Source organism: Montipora foliosa, chromosome 1 (genome assembly GCF_036669935.1).
Source record: "Montipora foliosa isolate CH-2021 chromosome 1, ASM3666993v2, whole genome shotgun sequence".
Lineage (NCBI taxonomy): Eukaryota > Metazoa > Cnidaria > Anthozoa > Scleractinia > Acroporidae > Montipora > Montipora foliosa.
The window spans coordinates 65,199,840-65,219,839 of record NC_090869.1 but is presented as its reverse complement, the minus strand read 5'-3'; the positions used below and the strand labels follow the sequence as shown (position 1 = coordinate 65,219,839).

The 20,000-nt window shown below is 41.1% G+C and overlaps 1 protein-coding gene across 1 annotated transcript in view; it reads right to left on the bottom strand.

Moving 5' to 3' along the window:
- Positions 1-2,020: 2,020 nt before the first annotated feature.
- Positions 2,021-20,000, bottom strand: part of LOC138005105 (unconventional myosin-VIIa-like) — a 47,686-nt gene continuing 29,706 nt past the window's right edge. Inside the window, exons 17-25 of the mRNA XM_068851387.1 lie at positions 18,497-18,634; positions 17,927-17,988; positions 17,224-17,404; positions 13,629-13,808; positions 11,989-12,204; positions 10,351-10,429; positions 3,774-3,911; positions 3,021-3,171; positions 2,021-2,303 (exon numbers count right to left, since the gene is read on the bottom strand). Of these exons, the coding sequence (XP_068707488.1) occupies positions 2,204-2,303; positions 3,021-3,171; positions 3,774-3,911; positions 10,351-10,429; positions 11,989-12,204; positions 13,629-13,808; positions 17,224-17,404; positions 17,927-17,988; positions 18,497-18,634 (1,245 nt within the window). The 3' untranslated portion in view covers positions 2,021-2,203. The remainder of the gene's footprint in view (positions 2,304-3,020; positions 3,172-3,773; positions 3,912-10,350; positions 10,430-11,988; positions 12,205-13,628; positions 13,809-17,223; positions 17,405-17,926; positions 17,989-18,496; positions 18,635-20,000) is intronic.

Here is a 20,000-nt window from a genome sequence, read left to right as displayed (position 1 = left end):
GTAAACACCTTATTCCAAAATGGCCTCCATTTAAAATTTTTTTTGTTTTTATTCAAATTAGCCCTTGATGCCTCGTTCTTAAGCTTAAAATTCAAAAGAATATTTTATCTTGAACGAGGCAACAAGGGCCAATTTGTATCCGCATAAATCAGCGGCCATTTTGGAATAAGGTGTATGTATGTTACCTTTAGCAGGGCGCGAACGTACACTTCGTAATCTGCAACTCCAGTGTTTACCATTTGGCAGATAAAATGACTTTTCCCTTGAATATTTAGGCTATCGAAATCTTACGCTAAATTGTAATGACAAGGGCGGTCCGGAGCTTAGGGGCCGACATGTCTCTCCCTCAATGCCGTACCGGGAGGCGAGGTCGGTAGCAGAAAGCAGCGAAAGGCCAACTGCGTCCAAAAGCGATCGCAAGGGGCCGAAATCCCGGGATGACTCGTTTGGTTCGACGCTCCAGCGCCACGTCTGGAGGTACTGCTTTTTTCTCTCTTGTTCAAACGTTTCCTCAGCGCATGCGTAAATGTTCTGGCTCTCCGATATCTTGCCTACCAAAAATATTAACATCCTGACTTTTACAAGGAATTGAGATTTTAGTTGATCCTACAGGCATGAACGTAACGTAAGAACCGTGCGTGTCTGGTCTTTTCGAGACTGCAGACTGCGGGGACGCCAAAAATGCTTTCTTGTAAACATGGCGACTCACGAGTGAAGTTGTCTCTCTGGCCTTTCTGTGGACGAATTCCAGGACCTATCGATACAATTTGGGCAAGTTTTGAAAGGTAAAAATTTAAATCGATGCTGTATTTCGCTGGTAGGACTGGGTGGCCCGACACTTATAAAAAAAAACTCTAGTAAACGACAATCGGGGGTCTTCCTTTGTCAAGGAATGGCAAAATTACCCAGAATTCTTTTTGGGCATGAAGGAGGCAAGTTGCGAAGCACGAGACTGGCCCTCATCAAATGGCTCAAGCGCGGCCCGAGAAAAAAGTAGTAAGAAGACGATTTCTAGCCATCTACTAAGGAGTAGCCCTGGTGTGTGCTGTTAACGTAGACTTTTGATTTCTGAACAAGTTTTTATCATGGAAAATTCGCGACAAAGTTACCCTCGTAACAAAAAAACTGGCCTTTCGTAATTTCTTTGTTAATAAGTTTTTAAAACATACTCAAAGAAAGAGTATTCTGTACATTAATACTTATATTATCTCACAGCCTCGTTGTAGATGGAAAAAAACGATTTGTTAAAGCGTTCAGATTTCGTAATGAAATAATTCGTTCTTTCAGGAACTTGCACTGAGAGTAGATTTTAAAGATAATCAGGGCAAACGTTATTTACAATCTTATAATGAAGTATCACTTTATGAACAGGTCTTCTAGATCTCATGTCCTTCCAACCAACTTCAAGCGCAAGGCAATGCTTACTAGTCCCTTTGATAGCGTTAGTAACTAATTTAGCGGCCTGACTCGTATTGCACATGCTCGAGGAGATCACATTCGCACTCGGTTCATCCATCCCAAACCACATCCGCATTCTCCATTAGAGGACGAACAAGCGATTTATAAAGCCTGTCAAGAGTGTTTCTACTAACTTTAAATTTCAAACCCTTCACTCTTTGGCAAGCTCTCTCGTAAACATTAAAAATGTGCGGTTTCCAAGATAAATTACCAGCGAGCGTTATGCAAAAGTGAGTATGTTGCGTAACTATCATTACAAAATGCGAGAAAATGATGAAAGAACGTCACACATTTAGTTTCGGAAGCATTACTGGTTGCAAGCCACTGTTTCGCCCAATCGCAAATCCGTTCAAGATCTGAATTTCGTTCCGTTCAGCTGCGGAGGAGCTAGAATCATCAATAACATCGAAAAGTGAGGTATCATAGGCATATAAAAGGCAATCAGACTGAATATCATCGGTAATATCACTGATATAAAGGATTATCACCACGACCGGCAGTTTACAGTGGTGTGGAGAAAAGGAAATAACATCAGAGTTAGATGAAGCAGAGCCAGAGTGATCAATTTGAAAAACACTTCTTTTATTAGGTTACTCATTTTAAAGTTGTTGGGTAACATCCAAAAATATTAAAGTTGCCCAAAAATTTAATTGTTTCTAGGCAATCGGAATTTATTTGGACCTGTTCTTTTTCCGTCAATAAGAAGTACTCTTTCATGATTGGTCAGCTTGGCTTCAGTTACCTTCTATGATTGGTCAGATTGATCCAATTGGCGAGAGCGCCATCTTAGAGATCCTTGAGGGCCCTTTGGTGTGATCCTCAGAGGAGACACAAATGTCGTCTGCCTGTTAAAAGTAGAGATTTGGGATGGACTCAGGACTTACGTCCGTAGTTAAGTTCGTCAAGTTCTCTGCGAATAGGGAATCAAATCCAATAAACTAAAAGAGGATCAAATTAGATGAGATTAAATTGCTTGTAAAACCCTGATGAAGATAGGCAGTGCCTTTTGAAACATTGGCTTTTCTTTTTCAATATATTCCTTTACCGTTATATCAGCCTTGCTCTTTTTAGCTTTTTGCAGTATTTAAATCGCTGTTGAGGTTCTTCACCAGGACCCGGTTGTTCTGATTTGTTACGCTGCTCCTTGCTTACAAAGTTGTATCAAATTAGATGTTGGTTCTTTGTGGAAGTCAATGACCGAAGTACCCAAATAATATCTCAGAGCAAAGAAAGGAAATGGGAGAACCATGAGAAGAATAGAGAACCAAAAAACGTTTAATAGTGAAGGAGGATCTTACATCGAGGAAATGCTGCTTCCACCAGGCGTATGCATGGGCTTGCTTAAATCGGTAGATCGAGAACGCCAGGCGTCGGTTGTTCAAAAGGTGGATAACGCCATCCACCCTTCAAACAATTGGGATCGACCACGGCAACAATTGAGGGTTCTTCATGTTAGGCTCACCCGAAAAATTGTGCCGGACTTAAAATGTTATTTTCTATGACACGAAGAAAATGTGTAATAATGGATAGTTAACAAGTAAATTTCTCTTAAGTTTGCTTACCTAGGTTCAGGTCTGTTATCACGTGAAGAAGATTCATGGTTTTCAATGGAGGGTTCCTGACATGCCAATCCGAGAACAAGCGCTGTTAAAGTCAGTGCAAGCTCTGAAGAACGGGACTGTGGAACCTGGCCAAACCCGCTGGGACGAAGAGCTTGAAAAAGGGAGGGAAAAAAGGGTGTTTGACACGCCAGGGAAAAGAGATCTGCAAATTATTTTGAGGCAGGAAAATAGGGAAAAAGAAAACAAACAGAACAACCGAGTAAGAAGATTAACTACCGCACTGAAACCTTCTGCTATTTTCCGTATTTTCTCTTTAGAGGGGAATGTTATAAGCTGCAATTTCTCTTGGCTCTTTTGAGATAAGAACAAGAAGTTAAAGACCTATCAATGCCATCTATATACGTTCCATTTTCGACCACGATTGTCAGTTTTTCCATCATGCACGCCCTGGTAACATTGGCATACATGGAGGGGTGGACGTACGTCCGTACGTACGGACGGACGGTCGATGACGTCATGGCTATGAAGCCAAATTTTCTTGCATCGATGGGTTACCATATTTTCTTAACTATGGTGCTCCACGCGCGCGCGCGCCTTCGGGGGTATTCGCGGGTAAATCCTTGGATTTTTGAGCCTCTTGTATTTCCGGCTTTATATCTGACGTCGAAGCTACAACTGATGCATTAGTAACACAGAAAACGACTTACTCTTTAAAATGTGTTGGCAAAGTCTATTGTTTAAATTCACACTAACCTCCTGATAGATTAGACTGGTCTATTCTCCTTAGACCATCGACGAGGCTTGCTCCGGTGAAAGATAATGTTGTGAAGTTTTCAGATCTTGCTGGTGTGTCAAGCACAGGCGCAGTAGAATTCAATCTGGCTTTTTCCTCTGTTAAATGGAATTATAAGGAAACACAGATGATTCAGTTCTTTTGATAGATGGCTCAATAGCTCAGATGGTAGAGTAGGACAGCGCAAGGGCGCGGTCATAGGTTCGAGTTCCGCTGAAGCTTCAATTCATGATCAGGCTTCAATTCCTTTGCAGCTGTTCGAGTTTCTCTCAACTGCAGTGATCGTTGTTTGAATAGCAGCCGTGTACATACAATTCACAGTTATATTTCCTAAACCTAACTATGGTCAAAAGCCAAAGCTCTTTTCTACCGAGCTAGACTCTTTTCTCTCGTGGATGTAATCATGTCATCTCAAATAGTCCTTATCAGGACTACACTCACCCGGACGATCGTACTTTACTTAATTATGATATGACTCCTGGGTTCAAACCATTTACGAAAATAGATTCTTTGCCGTGCGTCTGCTCATGCAGTAATAGATCAAACTAAGATGACGTGAAAATGTAATAAGAACAAACAAGTCATGTTCTTACCACATTTTAACGTCTTCTGTGATCTATTACTTAACAAACGCACGGCAACATAAAAAAAAATGATTCATATAATAAAGAATTACAAACGTTTTTATGATGACGTCAGCTGTCCGTCTCTTTTCAAATAGGGAGCTTAAGCATACGACGTTTTTGAGACACGGACGCCAACCGGATGTGAGGTGTTTTCCTTTTTATCATGACTTCACACTACCACATTTATATTGCTAAATATCTTTTCTCCATTAGAGATAATTAGTTTTAAAATATGGGAGACACTACTTCCCTGGCATGCGAAATGTTCACTTCCGGTTGCCGGCCTCGTCTTAAAAACGTTGCGTGTTTGAGCTTCCAAATAGATTATAGGGTGAGACCCAATCAAAATGCGTGCAATATTGATATTATTATATAAACAGATTAATTAAGCGACACGTTTCAGTGAAACGGAAAAAAACAGGCTTCTGTTTGTCTCTCCATTAGTTCTTCGATACCTGTAGATAACAGGCAAAAAATGAGCTCAAATCAAGCCGGTTTTTTTGGCTTTTTTGGTAACACGAAAATATCAGCCTTAAGGTTTGCCGCTGTCGTAAACGCAATGCTAAATCTCTCGACTAGGAGGAGTCAGGGTGGCTTAGCGGTTATCAACCGTGCTTTCCACCTCTGCGCCTCGGCCCGAGGTCCTATGTGGGCTGAGTTCCAGTCGATCTCAATCTGACTCCGAGGGTTTTTCTCCGGGTACTCCGGTTTTCCTCCCTCATCAAAATCGACTCTCAGTCGATTACATCCGGATGCGAGCAGATATCGTCGATTGGGATAACCTCTGGTATCCTTCCCTTTCATTTAAGTGAAAGAATAACATCAATATTATAACTGTCAGCTTTGGATCGTAGTCCGACTATAAGGTTATCAAAGGGACCAGTCGTTTAGACTTAATCAAATAACGGTCAATACAATGATGACCGTCACTGTTTAGCTGTCAAATGCACAGAGTTAACCTTAAAAAGATGTTTAAGCAAGGTTTCTAGTTAACGATGAAATGATATATGAAATAGACCATATTTGAACTGCGGATATGAAATCAAGTGAAGCTATGATCCTCGCAGTTATGAACGCAATTTTTTCAATTGGGTTCCAATGTTCGCGTGAGGAATGAATCAACTATGAACCCACAAATGACCAGCTCCCAACGTCAGTGGCTTCATAGCTCAGTTGGTTAGAGCGTCGCACCGGTATCGCGAGGTCACGGGTTCAAATCCCGTTGAAGTCCTGAATTTTTCAGGCTTCTTTACGCAATTGCAAAAAAATGCTTTCATAACTGCGAGGATCATAGCCTCACTTGGTTTCTAGTTAAAGCACAAACTGAGATCTTTTAGGACTAGTTATTTGCCCTTTCTCTTGCAGCTACAACGGCAATAGAGGCTAAAGTACAAAGACCAAAAATTCTGTAGTATTTCCCGTAAACACGACAGAACGCGACCACAGTAAATGTGAAGTAAACTGAAGTACATGTGTTGAGGCTATTCCTCAACAATAGTTTCCCTATTTATTAGTCCATGCCAATCCCAACGATATACCGGCATGCGGCGGGAGCTGATTTTTGTTTTGTGAACGTGATCGTGATTTTGCCTGACAAACTTCCAACTGGGGCATCGAAATCCAACCCCCGGAAGTGCCAAGTGTTACTTTACTATCCGTGACCACTACTAGTAGCAATCTTGATGTCGGTCCAAGGGGAAACCCTCCTTTGACATCTACGCCTGCTACAGAAAATCCCCTAACAACAAGCTCTACTCCTCCTATTGCCAAAATCCGCTTCAGAGTCCCACATGTGACATCCAAGGAGTTAACTGAACCAGCTGTAAATCAGTACAGTCAGAAAAGGTTCCAGATTCCTGAAATACCTATAAGCTGCAACAGTTGACCCCTCTCGCTGTGTCAACCACAACCCTCGATCCAGTACCCCAGCCAGCCACTTACACTCGCTCAGCCCCTACAAGTGTCATGGGTTCTGTGAGCAATGAAAGCCTTGTTGCTATTATGTCCTCAATGGAGAGGATGAGTGTATCACATGACCTTCCACCTGTGCAAGTTCAGAAATTTGATGGTTTCCCTGAGCGGTATCCAGCCTTTCGACAAAGATTCAAACAACTGGTGGAAACAAGACCACTTGATAATTCAGTTAAAATGACTCGTCTGTTACAGTTTTTAGAGGGACCAGCCCTACTTGCAGTGCAAAGATATGAGCCAATGCCAGGCGGTCTGTCAAAGGCTCTTAAAACGTTAGAGGATCGATTTGGGCAGCCATTCCAAGTAGTGAGGGCATGTATTGAATCCCTTACCAAGGGGCCTGCTATACAAGCCAGTGACAGGGACAGTTTACAACGCTATGCTGATACAGCCCAAGTTATCTACGATACCTTAGAGTCCATGGGATACCTTAGTGAAATGAACAGCACAAGACAATGAAGAGACCTATTCCCCTGAAGTGATCAAGGCAGTTCATAGAAACTTTTATGTTGATGATGTGTTAAAATCGGTTCCGACGCCTGATAAAGCCATTCATCTCGCATCAGACTTAGTCAAGTTATTGAAGGAAGGAGGCTTTCGTCTCACAAAGTTTGCGAGTAACAGTCGTGAAGTGTTACAATCAATTCCATCCGAGTTGAGAGCAAGTCCCAATCTGGACCTAGATCTGGATCAGCTACCAACGGAACGAGCATCGGGTGTGTACTGGGATGCGCAATCCGATACTTTCAAGTTCAAAACCATAGCACCGTGTAAGCCGTCTACCAAGCGGGCAGTACTTTCAACGGTGAGCTCTCTGTTTGATCCATTGGGGTTTCTCTCTCCCTTCGTATTCTCAGCCAAGATCCTGCTGCTCTGGAGAAAGAAGCTCCCATGGGACCAAGAAATCCCAGAACCGTACCTCACGCAGTGGCGAAGGTGGCTTGAGCAGTTACCGCACGTCATCACAATCGAGATTCCAAGGTGTTACAAGACCCAGACTCTTGGAACACGGGTGACGGTTCAACTACACACCTTTGCTGATGCCTCCCAGCATGGTTATGCCGCTGTGTCCTACTTAAGATTTGTTGATGAGCGTGAAGTGACCCATTGTTCCTTTGTTATGGTAAAACCCGAAATGCACCCATAAGGGAGTGGACAATCCCTCGGCTTGAGCTACAGGCCGCAGTGTTGGCAGCTCGTATGAGCCAGACAATCCTGAAAGAACTTGACTTCCAAGTCCATGAAACGTACTTCTGGTCTGACTCCATGACATCCTTACAATACATCAAGAATGAAACGCGTCGATTTCAAACCTTTGTTGCGAATCGTGTGTCTGAGATTCATGAAACAACCTCTCCTGACCAGTGGCATCACATTCCCGGTGTTATGAATCCAGCTGATGAAGGCTCACGTGGTGTCAGTGCTGAGTATTTCCAAGCAAATTGTCGGTGGTGGAGAGGCCCGGAATTCCTCTGGCAACCAGAACATACATGGCCATCAGTGTCTGTGAGAGAAGTACAAGATGACGACAAGGAACTTCGAAAGTCTTCAAACCTCCTGTTAAGCGCAAACACGTCGCAAGTTGATCTCCTTTTGCAGCGTCTTTCATTCTGGCCCCATTTATTGCGAGTGATGTCTTGGGTGCTGAACTTTACCAAGCGGTGTCGGAGGGAAACCCATAACGCCGTACCTTTAATGACTCCGACTCTTTCGGAACTACAGTCGGCAAGCAGAGAAGTTGTGCGCGTTGTCCAGCGAGAATGCTTTCATGAAGAGTATGTGGCTCTTAAAGGGGGTGGACAAGTAAAGAGTAATAGCAAGCTAGCCAATCTAAGCCCAATCTTGGTTAATGATGTCATTCGTGTAGGCGGAAGAATTCATCGCGCACCCATTGCATTTGAAGCGGCTCACCCTGTGGTCTTCCCGAAGAGTCACCCGGTGTCCACGTTGATAGTTCGTTACTACCATCATATCCTGGGACATTCTGGTCAAGAGCATGTGTTGTCTGCGGTACGTCAGTGTTATTGGATATTGAGAGCTAGATCGCTAGTTTGCCAGGTGTTGAATAAGTGTGTGAGTTGCCATAAGCGTAACGCGCCTGCTATGCAGCAAGTGATGGCAGATCTTCCAGCAGAGAGATTGGTACCCTATCAGCCACCATTTACGTACACGGGTTTAGATTTTTTTGGACCCTTCCATGTGAAACTCGGGCGAAGCCTTGTGAAGGTGTATGGATGTATTTTCGTCTGTTTCAACAGCAGAGCGATCCATATTGAGGATGTTGGTTCGTTGGAAACGGACGCGTTTATTCAAGCATTACGCCGATTCATTTCAGAAAATGTGGTCGGACAATGGGACTAATTTTACGGGTGCTGAGAAGGAACTTCGTCGTTCAATTCGAGATTTGGATGATGGTACAATCAAGAGAGAACTGCACAGGTATGAGACAGATTGGTACAGGTGCGCTGTTCCCGAGTGGCATTTTCAACCTCCGACAGCAAGCCACATGTCGGGTGTCTAGGAGAGGCTCATTAGAAGCGTGAGGAAGGCTATGAAAGGTGTTCTTGGTGACCGAGGTGCTTTTTCTGGGCGGGAAACCTTGCGTACCGTCTTCGCTGAAGTTATGTCTATTTTAAACAGCCGTCCTATGAGTCCCGCCAGCGATGATCCTAACGATATGGAGGCTCTCACCCCCAATCATCTCCTTTTACAGCGACGAAACCTGGTCGTGCCTCCCGGTGTCTTCATCAAGGAAGAGCTGTACACGCGCAAACAGTGGAGACACGCGCAGTTTCTCGCTGATTGTTTTTGGTCTCGATGGCTTCGGGAGTAAGTGCCTACTTTGCAGCATCGCCATAAGTGGCTCCTGAAGAAGAGGAATCTAGCTGTTAACAACCTCGTTCTTATTGTGGATAACAGTGTACCACGATGCCTCTGGATGTTGGGTCGTGTAACCAGGGTGTTTCCTGGCCAAGACGCATTTGTACGAACCGCAGAAGTGAAGACGAAGAACTCAGTGCTTGTCCGTCCCGTGACAAAATTGTGCCTCCTTGAAGAAGCACCGTGAACTCTTGAACAATGAGAACTCTGAACCTTTGAACTCGAGAACCTTTAATGTAGAGAATGTTTAGCTTTCCGTTTTGTTCAGCCCCGCCCCCCGGGATGTTGAGGCTATTCCTCAACAATAGTTTCCCTATTTAGTCCATGCCAATCCCAACGATATACCGGCATGCGGCGGGAGCTGATTTTTGTTTTGTGAACGTGATCGTGATTTTGCCTGACAAACTTCCAACTGCGAATCGATTTGTGCTTACTGTAGTGACAGTGTTCTCATCAAATGGTGAGTAAAAACTCGCTTCCCGTCAGTTGTTTAATTCAAAGTGTAATTCGCGGTTTATTTGTAGGTTTTTACGGAGTCTTCTTGTCGCTTGTTATACCAGATGAGAACAAACAATTGCAAGTGCTGTGAAAATTGGGTGTGTCAATAAATCGACTGTTGTGTTCAAGATAGCTTCGAGTGTGCACTTATTCCCCGAACAACATGCTTTTGTTGGATGGAAAACAATTACCATTCATTTTTACTGGTCTTGATTTCGCTTCATTTTTTTCTTTCAATAACCTGCTTGCAGGCAGTAATTTGTATTTCGATCCGCGCCATATTGGATGGGCGGAAGTGGGAAGATCAAGCCACTCATCTCGTCGTTTTGTCACCCGGCCCTACCTAACCCACGCTCTTCCTATATGGTGTCTGATAAGTCTTTCGCGGACACAACATCTACCACCTGCGAGCAGGCTATTCTTTCAATGAAAACTCATTCAGGAATCTGCTTAGTCTTGTAGTAGGAGCCTGCAATCATCTCCGAGGTCCCGAATTAATCGTAATGTAACGATTAGGCTGCCATTCCTGACTCTAAGATTTTACTTCTATCCATGTACATACCTCTTTTGGAGTATGTTTGCTCTTCTTCCGTTATGAAACTAAACATCTCTTGAATTTGCTCTGCTGCCGCCTCTTGTGCCTATAATCATGACGAGGGAGACTGTCGTGAGTGACTAGTGTTTATACATTCAATGCGGGAGCCCTTATTTTTTTAGTACAAAAAGAGGAAAGTGACTAAGGAAGCAGTGCCACTCAGTGATTAGGGTCCCAGATGAATTTGATCCTGGTAGTCGACCTACGAACTCGAGGAATTTAGTTAGTCTCAAAAATATCAAACCTCTTACTAACCGGGCACGAGGTCCGAATCGGGGAGCATTGGCCCGAGGTCGTGACAGTACGGACCGAGCACAGCGAGGCCCGAACAAAAACGCTTGGGGGCCAGTATTCCCCTGTTAGACCCCGAGAGGGTGAGGTTAGAAAGCTGTTTATTACATAGCATCGTTTCTTTGAGCGATGGGACACTTCTTCGCTTGGTGAATGTCCGTAATCTTCGTCTTCCTTCAGCGAAATTTGAACGGTAACCCTTTTACATGTAAAGCTAAGTTCCACCTGCTATAATTGTACTTTTGTGATGAAAAAAATTAATTTCCCCTTTGTTTTTAATTTCCCGGGAGAGAGAGGAAAAATGATTATGGAAACGGACCGTTTCCATGGTAATGGTCCGTAATGTAAAATCCGACCCAAAACCGGCCAATCAGAGTGCTCCATTTAGCTGCGAACCCCTTGACATATAATAAGTATAGGAAATCGTATGAATGCGAGTGTTTTTCGTGATTTATGGCCACGAGTGATCTTCTCGCATGAGCTGTAGGCGAGTGCAATTTGGGAACTTTCAAAACATCACTAGAGACGACAGTCATGTTCATGCGATTTGCTTCCATAGCAACTTCTGTCTTGCACTCTATAACCTCTTTTTGCACTCTATAACCTATTTATGCATTTGTCATTGACCAATCAGAAAACAGTTATTTTGTTGAGTATATAATAAAAGGTCTTATTTAATACCAAACTATACGATAGATCATGTCCTCACTATACGAGAGATCATGTCCTCACTTATCGATAACATACATGAAAAGAAGTAGACAGAAAATCAAAAACAAATTAAATCCTACATTGCACGCTTTAATATTTGTATGAAGTTCATTGAAGTGATTGGTTGAAACAAAATATGTTCATCAAATTCAAACGTTTCATGACTATCGCTCAAAATTCACTCAATTTGTGTTGCATGAGAACTGCAATTTCTTTTAGTCAATTAGAACTGACTAATTTTTTATGTATATTATTAAACAACAAAAGCCATGGCTGAGAAAATGCTCCCTCAATTGGGGAATCCAGTTGTCCGATCCTGGTAATAGTATGGCGCGTTTTTAGTGTTAAAATTCAAAAATGCATTTCAAACCTTCAGCTTGGAAATTCAAAGTTTCAAAATTCAACCTTGCATGCAATTCAAACTTTCAATTCGACAATACAAATATTCATTTGAATCGAAGGCGGGTATGAATGTTTGAATTGTTGAATTTCCACACTGAAAGTCTGAATAGCTAATTGGCGAATACAAGTTTGAATTTTAACTCCAAAACGCGCCACAGGTGATGAGATAGTGTTCAAGTATCGCGCCTGTGTTTCTTTCACCTTTTTCAGCTTGGCCTCGTTCTCTTTTAGTTGTTTTTCGCGTTCTAATATTCGCAATCTTTCTTGCTCTTCGTCCTGTTCCCGCTGTCTTTCTCGTTCCAGTTTATTCAGTCTCTCCTGCTCCTCTCTCCGCTTATATTCACGTAACAGCTTGAATTTGATTGACATCTGACGAGCTTTGACTGTGGCTTGGAGTCGAATGATTCCCTTTAAGACCTTGGCAGAGAAAAAAAAAACCTTGCTTAAATGATTAATTCCTTTTCTGGCTAAAATTTGAACAAAGGTTCATATTTATAGTGGTATGAAACTTTCTAGTTATCTTCTACTTTCTCAAATCCCATAATACACCTCTTTTACCCCCAAAAAATAGACATTGTTTTCGATTTCTCTTGGGACGTTCTTCATGTCCCAAGAGAAATCGGAAACAATGATTCTGCACAATTTTGGGAGGTAAACAAGATGTATTATGATATTTTAGAAAGTAGAGAATTAATTCTCAGAACGGAGATTTTAGGCACCAGTGAGAAAACAATGTGAAGACCGTTCCCATTAGTCATCGTCATAGTCATCCCTCTCGATCTCTTTCTCGTCTTCATCGTCATCGTCTTCATCGTCATCATCATCATTATCATCATCCTCATCATCATCCTGGGCCGTGCAGCCCAATGAGACAGTGAAGCCCAGTTGAGACAATACAGCCAGTGGTTAGGGCAATTGCCTTGAAATCGGGAGATCCCGGGATCAAGACACGATCTGACCACTCGTTGAATCCCTGGTTCAATTTCCTGGCTGCGCTTGTAAATAGCCAATTAGTTTGCCTCCGGCAGGTTGGGATTCTTAAAGTTGTTCTGCTCAATGCTCGGAGATCTTAGCTACTAAAGCTACTCTAAGAATCAGAGAGTAAATTACAATACTTATTTACTCACTTTACCCAGGAGCCCTTGAGTAGGAACGAACAACTGCTCTGTATTCCAGTCACGGCATTTTTAGAGACCGATTTATTTTTAGATTGAATTTCCCGCAAGTGAGACTCCCGTGGGAGCCCGACGACCAATCACAAAAAACTAACTTGGTGTCATTGAGTCACCGGACCGGACCGGCCTTTTTTTCCGAGAGAAAAGGTAGTCTAAAAATAGATCGCTCCCAGTCATGAGCTCCTTCTTTATCTCATCGTCATCATCACCATCGCCACAATAGACCACGTTCGACATATCAATGTTCACACTTGGCTACGAGGCTTTATGGATAAAATGTGAAGAGTTAAATTTTCTTTAGAAGTCTCTCTTGAGGCTTGTGAGACAAAAAAACGGAACTGAGCCGTGAAATTTGAGCATAAAGCCTCGTAGCCATGCTTAAATATTGATATATTGAACTCATCCTATTATCCGATCATCACCACCATAATTATACATAATTATGCATGATTATGAAAAATATCATTACCATCGCCCGGCTTCACAATCATTACTATTTTCACCATTATTATTTGACCATAATGATGATCACAATCATCATCACTTTCTTTAAATTGAAGGACTCTTTAGCTTATAACGGACTCCGCGCTATCTAATTAGCTGCCTAGAAATCCTACATCCAGTCCTCCTTTATCAAAGAATGGAAATGAAAATGTTCAAATGCACCTTATGATAGGTTCTCTTATCGCGATAACCCCTCCAGGTCTTTTGAATTGAAACAGCTGCGCATGTCTGTCGGTGGTGTTTTCTTCGACGTAAGAACCTCTTCATCGACCGCTGAAGAACAATCACCGCATTGGTCAGCAAGGCATCGCGAGCTAGCTCTAGGATGTCACCATGGTGATCCTAATAAAATATGAAACCATTAGACAGACATGAAACCAAAAAACCCAAGTAAATGGCCAATCGAAACAGCAAACGAAAACACTTAATGAGCGAATCATAACGCCAAGTTAACATATGCCGCGATAAGCGCGGGAAACGCTTGCGAGCAAGTCGCAGTTGATTTTGTTTTCCTCTCCGTTTTGATGAAAATATGGGGCGAAGTTTTTAAAGTGCTACTACGATGAAAAAAATAACCAGTTCTCGTTTTTCTTCACATTTCAAAAGTGGGTTGAATTGAATGCTCAACAGGCGACATTTTTTGTAGTAATAGGCCACTTTCGAAAATACCTTAATACTCTTTGCTTGTCCCTCCAAATTTTGCATAAGCATTGTTTCCAGTTTCTCTTGGGACTTACAATGGTCCCAAGAGAAAACAAAAACAATGCTTATGCAAAATTTAGAGGGACAAATAAAAAGAGTATTATGGTATTTTCGAAAGGAGCCTATTTCAAGAGGAAGACTCGCCTGTTTATTGAGGTCAACACTCATTGCCATCCCTCAAACTGACATTACCCTTTTTATTCAACTTACACGACGTACAATCTACTTCAGACTTCAAATCTACTTCAAAGAAACAAACATTTCAAAGTGCAGAGAACATTCAGATTAGGCGAGCCAAAGAGTTGAACCCGGATCGATGGGTTCTCCTTGCATATTTCAATATCCACTAGACTAACGAGACAAGCTCCTGGAAAATCAAATTTTTTGGAGTATTGAAATAGTAGTACCCAGCAAAACAAGTAAAAGCTAACCGTCTTCAAAGTGGTTTTTACATCTAAATACTGTAGATCAGCGCGGCTTTAAATTTGCTTAGAAATGCTATTTCTGGTTGAACTAAAGCTGTAATTCTGCCTGTTTTCATTCTTTTTACAGCGATAAGCTAGCTTCTCATATTAAGATGGGATATTGCGTCGTGTAATTGTAAGGAAATGTCCAATGTCAGTTTGACGGATGGCCATTAGTGTTGACCGTTTATTGATGGTTCGCATCTGACGTCACGGCGGCCATGTTGGTGTACAATGCAATAAAATGTCTTTTGGGAATTTTGACTCTATTGTTATGCAAAGCTTGTGAAGTCATTTTCTATTGTTTTGTACACCAACTTGGCCGTCTCATAACGTGGATGCCAACCAAGAATTTTAACTCCACTTCTTTCATTTTACGGTCCGCCATTATTTGGTGCGGTTCCGACCAATAAGCTTTTAGTGATCTGGATCGAGGAGAAAGTGACATCATTCACTCACTACCTTAAAAATGAAGTGTGTGAATGCGGCTTAAGGTGGCTGGCTCAAACCACTTTCAACACAATTGAAAGAAATTAATTTTCTTAGAATTTTCATTAGAAGGATTGACACTACAACAATTAATCACTTAAAAGTATTTTATGGTACCATATCAAACACCAATTATTGCTAAAAACGATGCGGTCATTTTTGTGACGTAAAAAGTTACCGCGTCAACAGGAAAACCCTGCAAAAGCACCCCATATAAATATATATTTTTATTGTCTTTACCTGCTTATATCTCAAAAACGAAGTCGGTGACCCCCATTTTTTTTTCTGAAACGTAATCAGCATGCCAGAATGAAACTTTCTGAAGGGTTAAAAAAATCCTGTGGAGGGGATTCAGAGCCACCTTAACAAATTGAAAATTAAGATAGCTCTGAATCCGCTACACAGAATTATTTTAAACTTTGCAGAGAGTTCATCTTGGTTTGCTGATCGCTTTTGAGCAATAAAAAGCAATAATGTGAGCAACTAAAGCCAAAATATAGGGTGTTTTTGAAAGGCTTTCCTGTTGCCATGGTAACTTGTTATACGTCACAAAAATGACTGCATCTTGTTCAGCAAAAATTGATGTTTTTTTTTTTTTTTATTAAACTTCGCCTTCTAAATTAACTATTAACAAAACATGACGACGTAAACAAAAAATAAACAAATACTGGGTAAGGCAGGGTGACCACAACAGCTGACGCCAATTACTGGCATTAGTCTGGCATCGCCGTGAAAATTGTAACAAGGTCTCTTGAAAGTGTTGACACTGGTTTGAGACACCTTAATAGGCCATTTCCAAGTTGCTGTTTGCCTCGGTTTCGAAGTGAGTCTTGGTGCTAAACTATTGTAACGGAAATGAGTTTGATTTGCATAAGAATACGCAACTCATTTCCATTTGAATGGTTGTGCACCAGGACACGCTATGAAACTGAGGCATGTATCAATTTGGAAATGGGCTATTAGTGTGCAGCACGAGAGTTTTTGGCTTATGATTATCAAATTAGTTTACATACTAATTCTAAGCCGCATTCACACACTGTATTTTTAAGCTAGCAAGTAAATGAAAAAATTGCCGTCAAAATAAATAGTTTTTTCTCTTGAAAGGAATGCATAAAATTTCGCATTTTGAGTATTAAATATTCAGCAAAAGAACTTTCGAAATAAGAAGAAAAACCTCCGAGAAGTGATTTTTGATCGTAGTAGCACTTTCAGTCAACGACAAATCGAAGTCGAAGTAATGTTTAACCCAGGAAATCGCGAAATCGATTGCAAAAGCCATTTCTGATTATACTAAGGAAGGGATTGTGTCTTTTCAGTAATTTAAAGCATAAAAGCGAAAAACAAGAAGTGCATGCGAGTCGATGCTAAGATCTTATGAATCATGATATAAGTTTAAAACATTTGCCTTCGTCTGGGTAGCGGAGATTAATGAAAGAAAGGCCACTTAGCAGGAATATCGACGTAGTTTTGAAAAACAGTTTTTTTTAAACTTCTGTGAAAACTAGTAATTAATAGCCACGGTAAACTGAAGTAAGCGATTTTAAAAACAGTTTAAGACGGAATCCACCAGAAGTTCGAGTAAGAAGTGGACAAAAACCTTGTACCAAGATTATAAACATCGTATTGCAAACTTCTGTACGACTGTTTTAAATATCTTCTCAAAAAAAATCATTTCTAGCAACACCAAACGTCAAAAACAACTGTTGAACTTCGTAAGAAACACTTGAAAGTACTAGTGAAATGAAACTGATGATGAAATTTTACCTGTGTTTGCTCAATTTCTCTGAACGTTTAAATTTAATTTTTCTCGTTCCCATGGGAAATTGTTTTCGGTGTTATTTCAGGCAAATATTTATACCTTTAGCTTTCAGGAAATATAAAAAGGACTGTAAAATACTTAAAATTATTCTGGTACCAGATTTTTGTCCACTAAAAACTGAAATTGCTCGATTTTCTATCGGATTTCGTCTTAACTTTTCCTCTTTTCTTTTTTCTCGGCTTTTGAAGTTTTAAAACCGTACGCAACAATACAAATAAAAATCAAAGAAAACAAAAAACTAAGCATATTTTTGAAGACAAGGTGTAAGCTTGGTTTAGCTCACCTTCAAAAAGATCATTCTACTTCCAAGAGTCCATTCGATGTCTTGAAAAATACTTTTGGCTAATCCCTCTGACATCTGTCGAAGTTCACTGCGTGGTATGTTTAAATCTGTCATGATGACATGATATCTGTTCACAAATTCTTCAAAAGTGTAACGGATGGAAAATCCAGCCTTGCGAATTCTGTAAGTTAAAAAAGGCACACGATTTGCAGAATGATTAGTCTGGCATCGCCGTGAATATTGTAACAAAGGTCGTAAAGGTTTTAAGTGTAATCACACCAGGAGATTTGTTTTAGTGAGACATATATTACCTGGAAGCTGGTCTTGATGTTGTTGACGAAGGCCTCGAAATTGGCGACTTTGAGGCCGCCATCTTGAATGCTTGTATGAGCTACATTTTGGGAGGCCTGAGACCGACTTAGAGCAAAACTGTCACGCGGGATGTTTATTTTTATTATTATTTTTATTTTTGTTTTTTGTTTTTTGTTGTTTTTTTTTTTTGAAACACCAATTGAAATATCAATTAATCCTGCATTATAATGGCTTATTTATTCCCTGTCAGGTCTTACAACAAGTAGAAGCCCTGCTGCTGTTTTCCGAAGCTACAAATACGAATACTGATATATGTCTCTGCTGATGGTGCACAACTGGCTTCGATTATTCGTCAAAATAATTATATTTTAAAAGGGAAAGTTTCGCTTACTTCACCGTCTCTAACATCCCAGAGTATTTGAGCTGCTGCCAACACAGGTAACGATCAAACATCTGCAAGGAAAAAAAGAAGTTTTCATTTAAAGATCGTGTTCATGCAAAGAAAATTAAGGAAAGGAACTTTATTTAAGTTATTAGTCTTCTAGCGCTGGAGCACTAATTAGGGACACTGTACAGAAATCAATTTATAAGTTGGTTTACGAAGAGAGAAGAAAACCGGAGTACCCGGAGAAAAACCTCTCGAGGCAGAATAGAGAACCAACAAAATCGACCCACATTTGACACGAGTCTGGTGAACGAACCCGGGCAGCATTGGTGGAAAGCGAGTGCTCTCACCACTACGCCAGCCCTGCACTCCCAAAGAGAGCTACGATATAATAAAACCTTAAGGGGGCTTCAATGAGCCAGCGCTCACATGCAATGCATTTGACTTAGCAGGAATTTTGTTAGGGAGCGCAATTCTTTCATTCTAGGCCCACATTCATGCACTGCAGGCGACGAGCAACATTCATCGTCGAACGGATAACTAACAGAACCAATGTGTGGAAAGTTAAAAGCTTACCATGGGCTTTTTCAAATCGTTAGGCTTTACGCAACGAACAAATGACGGTTCACAGCCCAAGAGCAACTTCATTAAGACGTCTAAAGATCTTCTAAATTGTGCACTCAATGTCGGTGATCGCTTCCTGGTCTCCTCTCCCTGAAAGATAAAATAATAAACAAATAATTCTCTCTCAGAGCGTTATGCAAAAAATGATTGTAAAACGAATGCTTTATGAGAGTTATTTATGGCTAGGAGCTGTGTGAGCCGGCATTATTCCTCTTGATCTCGCACCACCCAGGTAATGTTTGTTGTGCAACAATCCTTTCACTTTAAATATTTAAGACAAGACAATTTTATTCGTGTGTCGTGATATTCTATAGCTCGACTAAAAAGACGTACTAATATGTGATACCTACTACCATAAAAACTAAGAACTATAATGAATCAAAACTACTTGACAGACTAAATAAAGAGCTGTACAGGTGGCACGTCGAGGTGCACCTTGCACCGTTCAGGCTTTCAAGATATTTACTTTCTGACGTTGAATGACTGAATAAGTAGTCAGAAATTAACATTCTGTCTGCGCGATAGATAAGCTCCTAGGGTAACATGGGAGCTATTAGGTAGGAGTATTTAGGATTTTTGGAGGGAGACTTTGGTCATTCTAGGTCTGCCAGTCTCCCTGGTCGCTTGCTTTCCTTTTTAGTTCGATCCGGCAGTTTTTTAATGATCTAGCCGAGTTTATGTTGTGCAGGCCGTTTAGTTGTTCCCATTCCTCGGGGTCTTGTGCTACTGCATTGCATTGGGTATTTTTTAGTGGTGCTTCGTATCTGGCGTAGCAACTGTCGACAGTTGGGGCATATAAAATTATCTTTCTTGGCTAACCATGACAATACTGAGGAGCGGACCAAGGTACCTCACTGAGTGTTTTCCGTACCTCACGGTGTTAAACGCAGCTTTTTTGAAATCTGGTTTTCGTAACTTCGTTTCTCACATAAAATCATCCAGATATGAAGGCGCATGTTTATGTTTCACTTTGTACATCAACGTAAAAAGTTCCCATGCGATCCTATATTTAAGTGTCTTGAAGTTTGCTCCATTAGGGCGCACCTTATAATCGGAATCCCAGTCTTTTAAGATCAATCGTTGAGTTCTTTCTTATAAAATTGTAAATGGTTTGAACCCAGGAGTCATATCATTAAGTAAAGTACGATCGTCCGGACGATCGTACTTCTTTCTTATAGTCTTTCTAGTTCCATTAAATCGGATCTTCCGCACCTTCTAACAATACATTAGTCAGAGGAAATAGGAGATTTGAAGAGTAACGTTGCAATTAAGCTTGTTATGGTAGTAAATTCTTCATCATGTTTAATAAAATTTTCTTACTGGCTTCAACCCACATCTGACCGGTATATAAATTAAAGTCGAGTTGATCATCAATTTAGCTTAGTGGCACGCACCTTCCAAGCACAGTAAAGGAATAGAGTTTGTGGTATACATGTATATAAATGTGAACCTTATG